Raw genomic sequence first — 20,000 nt, forward strand, 5'->3', positions numbered from 1 at the left:
TTTAATGTCTTATCATTATCAAGCTGTGATTTTGTTTGAAGAATTTTGTGATAAACAAAGCAAAAAATCTTAACATCGGCCAGATACCTGTGGCTTTGCCCACGTTAAATTTTCAACTTGATATACAGTACTGTCAAAATATGTAAAACATACCAAAAGTTTAGCATATAACTACATATGCACCTGTCTAAATGTGCAACTACACCCACATATATATATGTGTCTACTTGTCTTGACATGGCATGATAGTAGTGATTAAGGGTCACTATCATATAAGCAGTGTCGTTCATTCTTGATATTCTGCAAGAACATGTCTGGCCATGGTGGCGGGGCAGGGGAATATTACTTGGAAACTGGTGAGAGTTGGCCACAGGAAAGGCATCCAGCTGTAAAAAAATCTGCTTCAAATAAACTCCGTCTGAACCATCCAAGCATGGAAAAGTAGGTGTTAAAATGATGATGGTAACGATAATGATGATGATGATGATGTTTAAGTTTGATCTAGTTCTAGAATTATTATTGAGATCTAAAACCCTTTTAATTAATTGTTTTTTTTAGCTATCAATTTTGATTCAATGATTCCTCACAAGCCCAATTACTCTCAATTTATAGTGCTATAATATATATATTGATAAAAATGCATGTACATTTGGCGAATGGTGAGAGTGAGGATGTGTTTGTTTTCAAGTGAGGGTGGATGAATGTATACTTTTAGGTGCACGCATGTGGGTATGCTGGCGTGCATATGTAGGTATGAACGGGTGCGCTTACGCGAATACTATGAACTTTTTTACCCCCTTACTTTTACTCCCTCCCCTTACTTAGTGGTCATTCAAATAGCTCTTTTGTCTTAATAACGGTCAATCACACAGTAATTTCCCTTTGTTTAACGGTCAATTTTCATAGCATTTTTCCGATGGCCAGATAACTGAAGAGATGGTGGCATGGGTTTCTGCCCTGACATCCAAAACTCGAAGTTTTATCATGGCTACCGAATAATTGTCACATGTTACATTTACAAATATATATATATATATATATATATATATATATATATATATCAACAATTGAGGGTAAAATTAATTAATTAATCAATTTCACCCAAGTGTTCAGTATGTAAAAGGACCATTTAAGGCGAATTCAAAATATTACATTATATAATTAGGGCTTAGTAAAATAAATTACTTTGCCACATACTGAACTTAGTAGAAATAGCAGCCAAAAAAAATTTTCTTAGCATTTCTACTACTTAAAGAAAATTTCTCTCAGATAATGTTTACTCTAGACAGCTCACGAAGGTTTGGGGGTAAATACAGAAAAATATCAAAGTACATAGATCGCTTGAGTACGTCAACATTTCAAGATTAGCCAAATAAAATCAGCATTCTTTCGTCAGCTCAAAATTTCTTAATTTGGATTTGGAAACACTAAAAAGAAGGAACTTTACCTATCAGCGACTTGTCGCTTCAGATGAACCACTCCAACTAACAGTGTCAACAAATTCAAAATGCGCAGGCATAAAATTCTGCACTCCCCATTCCACCCACGTGGTCTATCTAGCAAACATTATATTTTAACCGCGAGAACCGAGGCAGTATGACCGAGAGATATGAATTATAATATTTTTTTTGGCTGCTATTTCTACTAAGTTCAGTATGTGGCAAAGTAATTTATTTTACTAAGCCTTAATTATATAATGTAATATTTTGAATTCGCCTTAAATGGTCCTTTTACATACTGAACACTTGGTGAAATTGATTAATTAATTATTTTTACCCTCAATTGTTGATATTATAATTCATATCTCTCGGTCATACTGCCTCGGTTCTCGCGGTTAAATATAATGTTTGCTAGATAGACCAACGTGGGTGGAATGGGGAGTGCAGATTTTACGCCTGCGCATTTTGAATTTGTTGACACTGTTAGTTGGAGTGGTTCATCTGAAGCGACAAGTCGCTGATAGGTAAAGTTCCTTCTTTTTAGTGTTTCCAAATCCAAATTAAGAAATTTTGAGCTGACGAAAGAATGCTGATTTTATTTGGCTAATCTTGAAACGTTGACGTACTCAAACGATCTATGTACTTGTGATATTTTTCTGTATTTACCCCCAAACCTTCGTGAGCTGTCTAGAGTAAACATTATCTGAGAGAAATTTTCTTTAAGTAGTAGAAATGCTAAGAAAATTTTTTTTGGCTGCTATTTCTACTAAGTTCAGTATGTGGCAAAGTAATTTATTTTACTAAGCCCTAATTATATAATATATATATATATATATATATATATATATATATATAAAACCTATTTTTTTTCGAACAGCTGTGTATTGTGAAGTTCATTCAACATTCAAAATAACTCTGAGATCCAATGTACTTCAAACGAAACAAATTAATATTATCAAATTAAATGCTAATCATAAATCGGCAGATTTGCTACGTTTTTGTTGAGTGCTAACTAATAGATTCATCATTATATTTTTCTATTATGCTAATCTCATCACCGCAATGAGTGAGGTTAATTATTAATTTGCTTTATTAATAAATAACATAGACTGAATGAATCAGATTATTACTAATATGTTTATAGGCTGTTATATTAATCCGTTCCATTAAATTAATTTGGGACTTTTTAAACAGGTAAGAAACATATTATTGAGTACAGTTTCTGCTTTAACCTTAAGCTGTTGAGCAAAACTATGACACCAGTCAGCATCATCATCATCATCATCACCATCATTGTCATCATCTTTTTGGCGTCCACTTTTCCATGCTGGTGTGGGTCAGACAGATTTTATTGAGGGAGATTTTCTATGGTTGGATGCCCTTCCTGTTATCAACCTTCACCTATTTCCAAGCAAGATAATATTTTTCCAAGGCCAGACATGTTTTTGTAGACTATTGAAAACGAACGACACTGCTTGTATGACTGTGGCAATTATTTTGCAACTGTCATGTGATGTCAAGACAAGGAGCCACACACACTCTCTCTCTCTCTCTCTCTCACTATCTCTCTCTCTCTCACACACATACTCACGCACATGTGCAGGTACATATACACACACGATGAACTTCTTTCAGTTCCATTCAAAATCCACTCACAAGGCTTTGGTCATTCTTGGGCTGAAGTAGAAGACATTTGCTCAAGCTACCATGTAGTGGGACTGAACCCACGTCCATATGGTTGGGAAATAAACTACTTACCACACAGCCATGCCTTTAACATAGTCACATCTTTAACATTAGAATGTTAAAATAAATTTACATTATATTAAGATGGTAATTGAGGAAAGAACATTTTAATCTAGGCACCTAGACCATCATGTTTGATTTGCATCTGCTTGCACATAGACTAAGTTGGGCTAAATATCACCACCAGGAACAACAACCATGTAGCCTCGAATTGGTCACTTGGTCTGCTAGACATAGTAGCAAAATCATTTCCACAAATCCTATCTCATCTTCATCAAAACAATCACCTTGTAGTCACAGATATACAGGAATTTAGGATGGATGGTCTCAGCTGGAATGCCTTCGATCATTGGCTTTATATCAAATAGGTCTGACCTGCATCAGCCTCACTGCAAAAACAACAGCTACAGCAACAAAGCAAGCAATAACAATAGATATTGTTTCATTTCTTTTATCAATATTTATTCATAGAAAACAGATCTTTCATGTGAGAGGTGTCACCTTTTTTAACGAACAACCTGCAAGGTAAAAAATAGAAAATAACGAACACATTTGAAATGATGTCCCTGTTTTAGAAATTGATTCAGTTAAATTCAAAGACATCCAACCATCAATTAATTTATTAATATTTTTGTAGGAGTGGCAGTGTGGTTAGTAGCTTGCTTACCAGCCACATGGTTCCGGGTTCAGTCCCACTGCGTGGCACCTTGGGTAAGTGTCGTCTACTATAGCCTTGGGTCGACCAAAGCCTTGTGAGTGGATTTGGTAGATGGAAACTGGAAGAAGCCCGTCGTATATATGTGTGTGTGTGTGTGTGTGTGTGTCCCTGTTTGTCCCCCCACCATTGCTTGACAACCGATGCTGGTGTGTTTACATCCCCGTAACTTAGTGGTTCGGCAATAGAGACCAATAGAATAAGTACTAGGCTTACAAAGGATAAGTCCTGGGGTTGATTTGCTCGACTAAAGGCGGTGCTCCAGCATGGCCACAGTCAAATGACTGAAACAAGTAAAAGAATAAAAGAAAAGAAAGAAAAAGAATATTCAAAATAAGGTGTTGAGTATGTGTGTGTGTGTGTGCGTGCGTGTGTGAGTACACATGCGTGCATTTTTGTCTACCTGTGTTGAATATGTCTTTACTTGCAAGTCACATATATCACATGCTATATATATATATATATATACATACATACATACATGTGTGTGTGTGTGTACAGAATAGCATTGATATGTCATCAAAAAGATGGCAGGGTGGTGTTTGAAAGATTTCCTTTCAAACATTCAAGTTTAGTCATCCATATTATGACCCACCTCTGGGCGTTTTTTTTTTTCCACATATATATAATATACGTTATATTAATTAAACAGACTTATGTAAATATACTTGTACGAAAGAATATATATTTATATATTTATATATGTACATGTGTGTGTGTGCGTGTGTATTTACACACATACATACATACACACATATAGGCATACACATGTCTCAGTCTAACGTAAACATTATGTAGACATATGCTCTCACTTTCTCTGTCTCTCATACCCACACATAGACATATGGATTTATGTAATGTTGGTTTGAAATTATAGCCCAAGGCCACCATTTCAGGTGAGGTGGTTAAGTCGATGTCATCAACACTGCCGAAATGATGAAAGGCAAAAATTAACCTCAATTACTGATTATGATTAGTTAATTGTTCATTAAAGACTGTAACTAAGTGTGGAGGCACAAATAGCCCAGTGGTTGGTTAGGGCAGTGGACTTGTGATTGTAGGATCACGATTTCAATTCCCAGACTGGGTGTTGTGAGTGTTTATTGAGCAAAAACATCTAAAGCTCTATGAGGCTCCAGCGGGGGGTGGGGGTGGCAAACCCTGCTGTATTCTTTCACCACAACATTCTCTCACTCTTTCTTCCTGTTTCTCTTGTACCTGCATTTCAAAGGGCCAGCCTTGTCACACACTGTGTCACACTGAATCTCCCCGAGAACTACATTAAGGCTACACGTGTCTGTGGAGTACTCCGCCACTTGCACATTAATTTCATGCGCAGGCTGTTCCGTTGATTGAATCAACTGGAACCCTCGTTGTCGTAACCGACGGAATGCCACGAAATAACTGAGTACCTAAGCGAATGAGATGCTGGCTTTGATCATCAGTCTGAAACAAAGCTCTCCTCTCACCCTTACACTTTCTATTTCATTCTTACTCTTTCCCTTTTTCTATCTTTCTCCCCCCCTCTCACTTTCTCTCCATCTTTTTGCTCTCTTTCATTTTCTGTCCAACAACTACTTCCTGTCACCATTGTATTCTCTTCTCTCCATCAGTCCCACATAACTTTACACCTATTCTTATTTCTTTCTGACTCTGCCAGCCTGCTACACACATACACACACACACACAAACACTCACTCTCACACACACAAACACATGCATACATGCACATTCTCTCTCTCTCTCTCTCTCTCTGTATATAAAGAGAATGAGGGTTGTGATAGGAGAATAACTGTGAGAAAGATGGTTGGTATGAAAAGTGAGATAAGGTAAGAGTTACTTAGCAAGGGAGGTAATTGCTGTGAGAGAAGGTAGAAGAAATGGATTGCAGGGCAGCTGTAAGTTAAGCAATTGTTTTGCTTCCTGGAAAAGGTCATACACAGCAAATTATTTTCATTGTGTGTATTTACATTGGAAAGTTTGTAAGTGCATATGGACCTATTGATATAACTGTATATAAAGACAATAAGAAATGGAGCAATAAATAACAGTGAGATGTGGATCGTTGGTGTTATAAAGTCATTATTTAATTAAGATGAGTGTATGTTTACAGCTGTTTCAGTATAACTGTATATATATAGATACATATATATATATATTATATTATATATATATATTTGTATATTTTTTCCTGGTGAAGGCTGGTTTATAGGGTTAGCCTGGGTTTCCCCTCCATAATGGGTTTTACTTTATGGTGTATCATCAGACCCCCAAAACGATACGCCATAGAGTTAAACCCTTTATGGATGGGAAACCCAGAGTACCCCACTAGATCGGCCTTCACCAGGAAAAAATATAAACTACCCTACTTCTTAGAGTGTGTTTCTTCTCCGAATTTATGTTTTTCTCTAAAAACGATATATATAGTATATATATATATATATATATATATATATAAAACACATCCTTTGATATATATATATATATATATATATATAATATATATATATACATATATATATATATATTACATATATATAACAAGTAGAAAGCTGGTTGCTGGTGAATTTTTCTGCTCTTAAAAGGATTTTATCCTTTATATATACTGTTCAGTATTTACATGTTGAAAAAAAATTATCCTTCTGCTTGTTCTACAATACATTTCAATGCTTCAAAAACAAACTTCTTGTGTTTGTTTGCATATGACAAAATATTTATATATATATAAAGGTGGCGAGCTGGCAGAATTGTTAGTACGCTGAGCGAAATGCTTAGCGGTATTTCGTCTGTCTTTACGTTCTGAGTTCGAATTCTGTTTAGATCAACTTTGCCTTTCATCCTTTCAGGGTCGAAAAATTAAGTACCAGCTGTGTACTAGGGTCGATCTAATCGACTGCCCCCCTCCCCCAAAATTTCGGGCCTTGTGCCTAGAATAGAAAAGAATATATATATAAGAGACCAAAGTGTATGTACGCCGCTATATATATATAATATATATAAATTACAAAATGGGACAAGAACGCAAAACATCCGGATGCAATATATATATATACATTCAAATGACAGAAACAAATAAAATTCGGGTAGAATCAACAAAGAATGTACTCCATCTAGTCAAAGATAGATATCAATATACATACACATCTGAAAGAGCTACATCAAGTGAAAGGCTTTGTAGTCACTCACACACATGCACACACCCATATATAGATGTATATATTATTGCATTCATAAAAAGTAAAATCGTTATGCGCTTGGAATTTACATGGAATTGTGTACACACACACATACATATATACACAAATGCATAGGCACATAAAGAAAAATGTTCATGTATGGATGTGTATAAACATGCATATACACATGCACAGATACACACACACATATATGCACTGAATTGGTATACAAAGTTATGTAATGGTAGAAATTGTTATTTTTCCCTTATTAGCTGTCATTCTCTCTCAAAGATCTTGCTATCTCTCTCTCTCTCTCTCTCTCTCTCTCACTCTCTCTCTTTTGCATTGTAAATTCAAGCATCATAAAGGGAGACATGAGACTAAGCCACATCATTCAGGCCAGGTCTCTGATTTGAAGTTTTATTAGATTGAAATACTGAGGAAGTGAGCTGATGTCTTGTCGAAACAGCTGTAGATTAAAGCATATGCATACGAACAATTTTTTGCTTGTTTTTCTGGAGACAAATATATATATATATATTTGTAGATTTCTACCATCATGGTCAAGTTCAGGTAGTATTACTAGTGTGTGTGTGTATGAAAGATTATTTATAATAATTTTATCAGAGGAGTGGTCTGGTAGACTTTATTGGACAGTCCAATGAATGCTAGCAGACTGAAACTTTGAAGTCACTGTCAACCTGCTTTTTATAAAAGTATAATAAACAAGCATTCTACAAAAAATATTTAGTATTCTTTGAAGTTAATGAAAAATTGTTTTTATTATAACTCAACATAAAAACAACATATTATATCATCATCATCATCATCATCATTTAGCGTCCGCTTTCCATGCTGGCATGGTTGATATATATATATATATATATATTAATATATAATATTATATATATATATATATATATATATATATATGTTAGTTAGTTAGTTAGTTAATTTGGCTCAAAAGCAAATAGCAAGGCCATGTAGGGGACATGGAGTTAAGTACAGGGTGGTGTTCATGTAAAGAGTTCAGGCCACTTGAGGTCAAGGGAGGCTTTGAAACAACGGTCGTCGGCATCTTCACCATCTCGTCTGGCAGCTTGTTCCACGGATCTGCAACCCTGACGGAGAAAGCTCCTCTCCTTCGATTGAGATGAAATCGTCGCAGGTAGAGCTTTTCGGAATGACCCCGCAGCCGACGCTCTGGAGCAGGAGTGAAGAACAGCTCTTTCGAGACGTTACACTTTCCGCTTATGATGTTGTGGGCGAGAATGAGATCACCACGGCGGCGGCGTTTTTCAAGAGAATAAAGGTCGAGCGTCCTCAGCCTTTCTTCGTAGGACAAATTTTTGAGACCATGAACCATGCGGGTAGCCAGCCTCTGGACTCTTCGAGATGCTGTATGTCTTTGAGGAGATAGGAGAGGAGGCTTGAATCCCATACTCCAATATGGTTCTCACCAGCGTGACATAGAGTGGTAGGAATATGGCTGCTGTGAGCATTCCGAATGACCGTCGAATCAAGAACAGAATTCCGCGTGCTTTGTTGGCAGCATGGACGCACTGGGCTGAAGGCGAAAAGGAGGAATCCACCAAGATACCTAGGTCCTTTACCTGATCGGTCCTCTCCAGCAGCAGACGACCCGGCTCGAAATCAAGTTGAGTTGCAGGAGTAGAGCCGACAGGCAGATGACAGCACTTTGATATATCATCATCATCAACATCATCATAATTTAACATCTGTCTTCCATGCTGGCATGGATTGGAAAGTTTGACAGGGGCTGGCAAACCAGAGAGCTTGGTTTTTCTAAGGCTTGATGCCTTTCCTGATGTCAACTACTTTACATCATGTACTGGATGGTTTTTATGTGGCACCAACACCAGTAGGGTTGCTGAGTAGCTTGTGAGATGAAGACTTCTCAGCTGGGTGGTAGAGTAGAACTGAGGGAAGTAGCTGTGTGCCAGTAGAGAGGTTAGAGCGATAGAGAAACTTGGCTATGTATATATAAATAGAGATACTAGACTATATATATATAATATATATATATATATATATATTATATAATATCAATTAAATACACAACCGAAAGAGTGTCATGCCTTCATAATACTTGAACAGGCATTTTTATAAAATACACCATGTATCTTAAAGCAATCTTTCAGGCTTGTATTTTATATGTATGCCTGTTCAAGTATCACACAAGCATGAAACTAGTTGTAGCTCTTTCAGATGTGTATGTATATTGATTTTATCTTTGACTAGATGGAGTACATGTTGATTCTACCCTAATTTGATCTTTAAAAACTATATATATATATATAATATATATATATATATATATATATATATATATATATAGGTGTATGAGTGACTGTGTTCAGTCCCACTGCATGGCACCTTAGGCAAGTTTCTTCTACTATAGCCTCGGGCCGACCAAAGCCTTGTGAGTGGATTTGGTAGAGGGAAACTGAAAGAAGCTCGTTGTATATATGTATATATATATATATGTGTGTGTGTGTGTGTGTGTGTGTGTGTGTATGTTTGTGTCAGTGTTTGTCCCCCCAACATCGCTTGACAACCGATGCTGGTGTGTTTACATCCCTGTAACTTAGCGGTTCGGCAAAAGAGACCAATAGAATAAGTATTAGGCTTACAAAGAATAAATCCCGGGGTCGATTTGCTCAACTAAAGGCAGTGCTCCAGCATGGCCACAGTCAACTGACTGAAACAAATAAAAAGAATAAGGATAAAAAAGAGTATATATGTACGTATATATGTAAATTTATATGTGTGTGTGTGTATGTATATATATATGAGTAATCATATGTATAGGTGTGCATGTTTCTATATGTGTGTATGTACGTTTATAAGTGTAAGGATTCATGTCAAGTGCAGGTTGCTAATTGGGTGGCTGTGTATGAGCGACAAAGCTGTCAATATGGTCTTTCAAATACTTTCTTCACGAAGGAAGTATCAGTAGGCTGTGGGTAGAGATAATGGCCGAGAGATTGGCTGAGCAGGTGTAAAGTGATCTCTAGTAGCCTTCTTGCTGTTTATCTAGTTTATAGGGTTGGGTCAGCATAACCCTTCTACTTCTCCCTCCTGATGTGTTTCTGTTTCCTCCTCCTCCTCTTCCTCCTCCTCCTCCTCCCTATTTATGCAACTCCCATGCATTATCACCTTTACTCCGTTGCTGTTCCCTTTTTTTGTTTTTTTAACTCTGTTGTTTAATATCAAAGCAATGCAGCAGAGCAGCAGCACCAACACCCCCACATTATCACCACCACCACCACTACCTATTTCTTTACCACCTACAAGGGGCTAAACACAGAGAGGACAAACAAGGACAAACAAACGGATTAAGTCGATTACATCGACCCCAGTGCGTAACTGGTACTTATTTAATCGACCCCGAAAGGATGAAAGGCAAAGTCTACCTCGGCGGAATTTGAACTCAGAATACACTGGCAGACGAAATACGGCTACGCATTTCGTCCGGCGTGCTAACGTTTCTGCCAGCTCGCCGCCTTTATCACCACCACCAACACCACTACCACTGCTGCTGCTAGTGGTAAGTATCTGGTAGAGTTCTGAAAGTGTTGAATGAAATAAGCATTCTGAGTTCAATTCCCACTGAGGTTAGCCTTGCTTTATCATTCTTCTGATGTCAATAAATAAAACATCACCCAAGGCCAGTGAACTGGTGGAATCGTTAAGAGTGTCAAATGCGATGCAACTCTTTCTGTTCTCTATTCAAGACCCATCATGGCCTCAACGATCATAAATTGAATTTTACGCTCAGTCTAACACCACTCCTTGGTACTTTGGGTACTCTTAGTGGAGTCCACTTTGTTGCAAATGTTTGGGCCGGGTGTCTGGTTTGAAGATAGCTCTCTGGTTTGAGAATAGCTCTCAGGTTTGTGCATAGCTCTCTGGTTTGAGAATAGCTCTCAGGTTTGTGCATAGCTCTCTGGTTTGAGAATAGCTCTCTGATTTGAGGATAGTGTTCGGGTTTTAGGATAGCTCTCAGGTTTGAGGATAGCTCTCTGATTTGAGGATACACACACACAAACACACATGCATATAGATACACACACATATACACAAACATACACGCACAAGCATATAACACACACACACACACACACACACACAAACATACATGCATACACAAACACACATACATAAACACACACATATACATACACATATTCACACACATACACACAAACATACATGCACACACATATAACACACAACACACACAAACATACATGCTTACACAAACACACACACAAACGCACACATACTCATACACACAAACACACATATACATACACACAAACATACATGCACACACATATAACACACAAACACAAACATACATGTACACAGAAGCACGCACACATATACACACACACCCTCACTATACACTAAATGTTATACATAAAGTGCATTACATATGATATACACTATATACACCGCACACGCTATACACAATGCGTACTGCATACAATAGACTACAACCATATACACACATCATATGCTATGAACTACACACACACACACACTGCACCTATGCATGACACATGACACATTCAACACACACACATACACACATAGACACATGTATACTAGTATGCTCTACCCCGCACACACACATATACATACACACACACACACATACACTTGTATACATTACTCAAAACACGTAATCACTCTTTTTATGCAATGCGTATGTCTTTGTGATTTGCTTTTCTCTTGCGTTATGCATGACCGAAAGGACACTGTGAAACTACAGCAACAATAACAACAAAAACTATCACTACTACGACTACTACTACTGCTGCTGCTGTCTCATAGCAACATACATTGTTAATAATGTGTTCTCACCAACTGTAATGAACTATATGTACCACATACAACCAGTGGAGAAACTTCCACCACCACCACCACAACCACCATCACCACAATCACCACCACCACCAACATAATCACCACCAACACTATCAGTTACCATCATCACCACTACCTATGTGAACACTGCCAACACCACCTTTGTAGCCACCACCACTGCCACTACCATCATCACCACTATCTATACAAGGTGCTTGACCTGCTAGAAATGGCAACTGAATTCCAACCAAACTTTAAGTGAAGGAAGGCTCACATTGGCCTAAATATACAAAATGACAGGGTAGTCATGGCTAGATTGCCTTTAGTCATGTTATCTTTTCAAGACAGTGGCTTGTCTGTGGCTAAAATCGACAACCAATTCTAACACCACCATCGACCCACCAGACTTTCCTTTCTCAAGTCCTTTGTAAAAATTTTGTTTATACTTTTTGTACTGAAGTATATTAATCCAAGCGCATAAGGATTTTAATTAAATTAATTTAATCTATAGGTGCAGGAGTGGCTGTGTGGTACGTAGCTTGCTAACCAACCACATGGTTCTGGGTTCAGTCCCACTGCGTGGCATCTTGGGCAAGTGTATTCTACTGTAGCCACGGGCTGACCAAAGCCTTGTGAGTAGATTTGGTAGACGGAAACTGAAAGAAGCCTGTCATATATATGTATATATATATGTGTGTGTGTGTATATGTTTGTGTGTCTGTGTTTGTCCCTCTAGCATAGCTTGACAACCGATGCTGGTGTGTTTACATCCCCGTAACTTAGCGGTTCGGCAAAAGAGACCAATAGAATAGGTATTAGGCTTACAAAGAATAAATCCCGGGGTCGATTTGCTCGACTAAAGGCGGTGCTCCAGCATGGCCACAGTCAAATGACCGAAACAAGTAAAAGAGTAATTAATTTTTAATTAATTCTATTCAACAATGAATTTGCTGGATTTTTATATCGCTATATGAAATTCTCTTATATATTTTAACATCATCTTCTCTTCTCCATTTTTAACTAAATTGTTGAGTTTTATGGAATTTCTTTCCATAAATTCACAACACATCACATACAAGTATTATTTGCAATTTTACCCCAGTAATCTGCCAGCAAAATATGAAGAATCTATGTTAGAAATCTTTTTTTGAAAACCTCCAAATTAAAGGACAAATCTAATTCAACCTTTTTATGCCAGTATACACCACGTGGCAAAATTATGAGTGGAAAATATGTGGAAAACATATATAAAAAGTGGAAGAGAAATGCCTTTGTTTCACATAGTTTAATATTTTTCTTATAAAGAAATTTTTAAAATATATATACATATTTTATGGATATAGTGATATCCAGCTGGTTTTCGCTATTTAAATTAGCTTTTCAAGGTAAATTAGCTTTTCAACAGCCACGTTCGGATGGTTCTCTTATGTGCCACCGGCACTGGTATCACAGCTACAGTTTCCATTGATATTGATCGATTTCGATTTTGATTTGGATTTTCACTTGCCTCAACAGGTCTTCACAAGTAGAGTTTTGTGTCCTAAGAAGAAAAGGTATGCATAAGTGGACTGGCATAAGTGGACTGGCTACATCCCAGGTAGAGGCCACGGGTTATCTAAGGGAAAGGCAAAGCCAATACAGCTTGGCATCAGTGATGTTGCAGCTCATTTATAATGTGTATATGGCTGACCACTCCACAGATACGTCTATCCTTAATGTAGTTCTCGGGGAGATTCAGCGTGACACAGAGTGTGACAAGGCTGGCCCTTTGAAATATAGGTACAACAGAAACAGGAAGAGTGAGAGAAAGTTGTAGCGAAAGAGTAGAGCAGAGCAGGGTTCACCACCACCCCTTACTGGAGCCTCATAGAGCTTTAGGTGTTTTCACTCAATAAACACTCACTGTGCCCAGTCTGGGAATCAAAAATGCAATCCTATGACCGTGAGTCTGCTGCTCTAACCACTGGGCTATTGCACCTCCATGTGTATATATAAGTATGTATGCATGTGTGTGTATATATATATATATATATATATAAAGCAAGGCTGACATATATAAATGTATACAAGTACATATCTATAACAATATATATATATATATGTGTATATATACATACATATATACATACATATATGTATACATATATGTATATATATATATATATATATATAAATATATATATATTGTTATAGATAAGTACTTGTATACATTTATATATGCCACCCTTGCTTTATTGACATACAAGATATAGATTGACCTGGGTCTTCAGAAGACACTTGCTCAAGGTGCAACACTGTCAGACTGAACACAATGCATATAAATACATACATACATACATACATACATACATACATGCATATACATACATATATACACAAGCATACTTACACACACACACACACACACAACACACACACACACACAACAGCATATGCTGTGTAGGAGGAATTAATTAACACACATAATCTCACCTGGTGTCAACATGACCACCTAGTTGCTAAGGAAAATGGCTGTGGGAAGGGAAACGTTGGGAGAAGGGGTTAAAATGGGAGAATGCAGGGTGGGGAATCCCAATTGACATCCTTCTTTTTATGTCATTCCATTGACTAATGTGTTTTATGTACCTGTGTAATAATTTTTGCTTACCTGCTGCAAATTCTGTTACAGATGTGATATGTGTAGGAGTACATTCCAGAAACACACATACACACTCATATATATCATCATCATCCTCATCATCATCATCATCGTTTAACGTCCACTTTCCATGCTAGCATGGGTTGGACGATTTTGACTGAGGGTTGGCAAACCAGATGGCTGCACCAGGCTCCAATCTTGATTTGGCAGAGTTTCTACAGCTGGATGCCCTTCCTTACACCAACCACTCTGAGAGTGTAGTGGGTGCTTTTTACGTGCCACTGGCATGGGGGCCAGTCAGGCAGTACTGGCAACATATACGCACACAGTAATCCCTCGGTTTTTGCAGGTGTTATGTTCCAAAAGCCCCCTGCGATAGGTGAAAATTCGCAAAGTAGAAACAGTACTGTATTACTCTCTTTCTCTCTCTTTTACTTGTTTCAATCATTTGACTGGAGCACCACCTTTAATCGAGCAACTCGACCCTGGGACTTTTTCTTTGTAAGCCCAGTACTTATTCTATTGGTCTCTTTTGCTGAACCGCTACGTGACGGGGACATAAACACACCAGCATCAGTTGTCAAGCAATGCTAGGGGGACAAACACAAACATACACGCACACATATATATACATATATACGACGGGCTTTCAGTTTCTGTCTACCAAATCCACTCACAAGGCTTTGGTCGGCGCAAGGCTATAGTAGAAGACACTTGCCCAAGGTGCCATGCAGTGGGACTGAACCCGGAACCATGTGGTTGGTAAACAAGCTTATTGTATATTTTAAAAAATTATCTTTATAATTTGTATATATTTATTTTATTATAAATGCAAAACAACACCAAGAAAGGAATTGATGTAAGCTTAAATGCAATATGGCAGGGAAATACTGTATGTATATTTATCATCATCATCATCATCATTTGAATTTTTATATAATTTATAATCGAAATCGGAATCGAAATTGAACCAATCCTATGACTGGCACCCGGCAGATGCCAGGACCCCTGGACTGGTGGTATGTAAAAAGCACTATCCAAATCGATGCCAGCGCCGCCTCGACTGGCTTCCGTGCCGATGGCATGTAAAAAGCACCATCCGAATCGTGGTCAAGCCAGTGCCGCCTCGACTGGCTTCCATGCCGGTGGCATGTAAAAAGCACCTACTACACTCACGGAGTGGTTGGCGTTAGGAAGGGCATCCAGCTGTAGAAACATTGCCAGATAAGACTGGAGCCTAGTGCAGCCTTCTGGCTTCCCAGATCCCCGGTCGAACCGTCCAACCCATGCTAGCATGGAGAACGGACGTTAAACAATGATGATGATGATGATGATATTCATAGATAGGTAGATATATGATATTTATGAATATTGTATATATATTATCTCTCTGTCTGTCTGACTGTCTTTCAACACTCTTGCTATAGTCGTCCATCATTTCTGATATATTCCATGCGACAGGCATCTCCTCTCTATCCTTACTTTCCTTTTCATATGGAAAAGGAAAAGGTTCACCAAACCAAGGCTGGAGATGAAAGTGCCTCTCATGACCCCTTTCACTCTCATCTTCCACACTATCTCCTTCATGGTAGCTACTACACAGAGGAAACAAGTCTGCTCTTCCCTAATGAGGGAAGATGGCAGAACAATCTTAATTATAGACTCAGTTGATAGTTGTACTCTTCTCAGATACAACAACAGTTGTTCAACATAAGCCCAAAGTTCCCATATCTTTGAACATTGCACAATTGCATGCAGTGAACAAATTATCTTTCTTCTCCCATTTTCTTCCTTCATCCCCCTCTGTCTTCCTCTCTCTTTCTCACTAGCTCATCTCATCTCATTCCTACTGGCTTCCTTTCTTCCTTTCTTCATTCCACGTTTCCTTTCTTGTGTTTTGTCTCTTCTCACACTTACTCTCTCTGCCACTCTACTTCCTTTTTCGCTATTTCGCTCCTTGTCCTCCCTCCATCTCTGCTCTATGACTCTGTGATCTCTGTGACTCTGTGCTGATGTGACTCTGCTGTTCTGGTGTTTAAGAGATGAAGACAAAAGCTGAGAAGAGCTTGAGTCAGGCTGGATGCCAGACTTAATTTGAGCTTAGTGTTCAGCAGGACTATAATAAACACACACATATGTGCTTAACTAAGCACGTCTTTGAGCTTTCTTTCTTTCTTTCTTTCTTTCTTTCTTTCTTTCTTTCTTTCTTTCTTTCTTTCTTTCTTTTTTCTTTTTTCTTTCTTTCTTTCTTTCTCTCTTTCTTTCTTTCTTTCTTTCTTTCTTTCTCTCTCTCTCTCTCTCTCTCTCTCTGAATACACACACTTATCATAAGTAATAATAATAATAGTAATATTATTGATTATGATAATTGTGATTTTAACACAAAGCTAGCAATATTAGGGAGAAGGAAATAGTCAATTGACCCTTTTGCTCAACTGGTTCTCTTTAATTGACTCATGAAAGGATAAGAGGCAGAGTGACCTTGGCAGAATTTGAACTCAGAATGTAAAAAGGAGGAAAAAATATCACTGAGTCTTTTGTCTCACTGTACTAAGAATCCTGTCAGACAAAGTGCCAGGCAACAGTATTTTGCCTGGCATACTAACAATTCTTCCATTTTAATAATAATAATAATAATAATAATTATTATTATTATTATTATTATTATTATTATTATTATTATTATTATTATATGTTTGACTTTTGCTTTGCATTTGTACAAGTTGGCTCCAAGTTTCACCCAGAGACCTCAAGAGATGACAAGTTGAAAGTTCATGTTGGTGTTATGCCTAGGGTGCCATGTATTTGGTTTTGTACATAGTGTTGTTCTAGAGAATGTTTAAAAAAAACCATAAGAAAATTATGTGTTTGTTTTAAAACTTGAGATTACAGAGAAAGTATTTTGTGTAGGATATGGGCAGTTCCCATGAGCACTATCTTTTGAATTTCTGCCATTTTGGGGTTTCCTGGTATCTGAGCTAGGTAGCAATCAGCCCCTTTTGCTAACATTCCCAGGGCACCTATGACAACAGGTATCGCTTTAGTCTTCAGGTTCCACATTTTGCTAATTTCTATTTCAAGATCTTTATACTTGCTCAGTTTTTGGTAGGTCTTGACAGATACGTTTATATCAATTGGGACAGTCGTATCAATGAGAAGGCATGATTTTTGTCTGAAGTCTTTATTGTTATTATTATTATTATTATTTATTATTATTATATTATTATTATTATTATTATTATTATTATTATATTATTTCTGCTCTTGGCATGAAGTAAGACTTCTAACATTCATTAATAATGTCTCTGGTCTTATATCCTTGTTTTTTCTTTTTTCTTTTACAGATCAAAAGCTTAGATCTTGAAGGACTTTGTTCAAAATCAAAGTTGTTGAACCAAGGAGACTGCTTGGTATCCTGCAATGGTAATTCTCTGTACAAGATTCCATTTAACCAGTGTTTGAACATAATCAACTCTGAAGGTCCGTCCTTGACTTTCGAAATTTTGCGCAAGGATGCTATCGCAGTAGATGAAAACATTGAATCAGAAACAAACATTAACCAAAAAACAAAAGTCTACAACAACAACAGCAACAACACGTGGAACCCTGAGATAGAATTGGAAAACAGAAACATCAAAGACAAACCAAAGGAATTTGATGAAAATGAAGATTTGTTGATAAGTTTCAAAGACTTGAGCACAGAGGATTCTGAAATATCAATAGATTTATTGAATAACGTAACTGCAGAAGTTGCTAAGTTACAAGAATCAACCAGTGATAGCTACACAGAGGAAAACCTTACAAGCGAAACTGTACCAGTAGAGTCAACCACTCAAGCTCTTTGTTTAGATCCTATTGGTACTCCAAATCTGTCCAGTGAGACACAACACATTACTGAAGTTAATTTAGGGGGCTCGAAAGATAAGAGTCTTACAGAAGGTATTGTTGAAGACAAATGTGTCCAACAAGATGTTGTCAGTGAGCACAGCAGTGTGCCGAATAATTCAGCAGGTCAGAGAAATATGTCAGAGTACAGAAACTCTAAGCAAGAATTTTCATTAAATGGGTCTGACGATTCATTAATTTCAAACGAACTGAACAACAACTTCAGTATCATCTGTCCATGCTACTCCAACGAGGATTTGATCTCTTTAGGTTTAGATAGTCCACCTCCTCACAAAGCCGATCTTACATTTCAAAGCACTGTTGTTGCACCACGAGAAGCTGCTGGTGAGAGCAAATCTGACTTGGATGATATTGACATTGATCCTTTCCTTGATCAGCAAGACAACTACAGATCAGAACACAATCTCAACAACTTCAATATCAATAGAACTGGATTCCCTATTAGCCATCACCAAAAAATCAAGATTACAAATAATTCAAATGATCTTTTGAATTTCCAGTCGAATAATAACCAGAAAAAATTAGCTTCCTACAATGAGTTGCTTGAGGATGAATTAGAATCCCCTTTCTCCACTGACGGTAGCCTTCCAAGCTCTTTTGGAGCACAAGCTGCTGATGAAGATGGAGATATTAATACACACTTGTCATTAATGCATTCCCAAAATGATGGCGTTGAAGAAACCTTGGTGATGTCCCCAGATTCTGGACGTCCTGATTCTCCGAGAATTCAGAAAAACAGCTCCCTTAACAGTCTAACGATTTCCCACAAAAGAGATATTGCTTCTCCGTACTCCAATATATCTGATGACTTTAAATCTGAAGACGACTCGTCAACAGTGTACTATGATGTGAAAACTGATGAGGATGATACAACAACTTATCAAGATTTATCAGAAATATCAACAGAACTAGGTGACAAGTTTCAAAAGAGTAACCATTCCGATTTCTCTGAATCAGCAGATTCTTGTAAAACATCAGAATCATCATTTGATATGTGCAATGATGGGGATCAAGAGACCAACCGATCTTCAAAGCCACTGAAAAACACAATGATGTCTGGGGTCCACCTAAAATCAAGGGATACGAAATCCCTACCAAGAACCATGACGTCCAGCTATATGACTGAGTCATTTCAAGACAATCAACTAAAATCTTTGAACAAATATGCTATTGATACTAGTTTATTGAAGAATGTTAGCGAAAAAATACTGCCAAGTAGTAACTCTTCTGTGAACAATAAAGAAAAACTTGTTTTACCAAAGAGACTCTTCTCAAGTTCTATGAAACAGGAGAGGAAAAACAGTAACAAAACTAGATCTGAAGAGAAACCTTTTCGGGTGGAAGTATTGAAAGGGATCCTTGGTTTAGGGATGACGCTGACTGTGGACGAAAATGGTTTTGTCAGAGTATCAGAAATTAAAAGCCAAAGCACAATTGGAAAAAATGGGAACATTAAGTGAGTTTTTGTTTATATGCTATTTTAC

At 37.4% G+C, this 20,000-nt stretch overlaps 1 protein-coding gene across 4 annotated transcripts in view; it reads left to right on the plus strand.

Moving 5' to 3' along the window:
* LOC115220334 overlaps positions 1–20,000 on the plus strand; it is a 311,427-nt gene that overhangs the window by 256,751 nt on the left and 34,676 nt on the right. For all 4 annotated transcript variants that reach the window (XM_036509866.1, XM_029790433.2, XM_036509867.1 and 1 more), the window contains one exon: positions 17,955–19,972. In XM_036509866.1, coding sequence (XP_036365759.1) covers positions 17,955–19,972 — 2,018 coding nt within the window. The remainder of the gene's footprint in view (positions 1–17,954; positions 19,973–20,000) is intronic.

This window comes from Octopus sinensis, linkage group LG16 (genome assembly GCF_006345805.1).
Source record: "Octopus sinensis linkage group LG16, ASM634580v1, whole genome shotgun sequence".
NCBI lineage: Eukaryota > Metazoa > Mollusca > Cephalopoda > Octopoda > Octopodidae > Octopus > Octopus sinensis.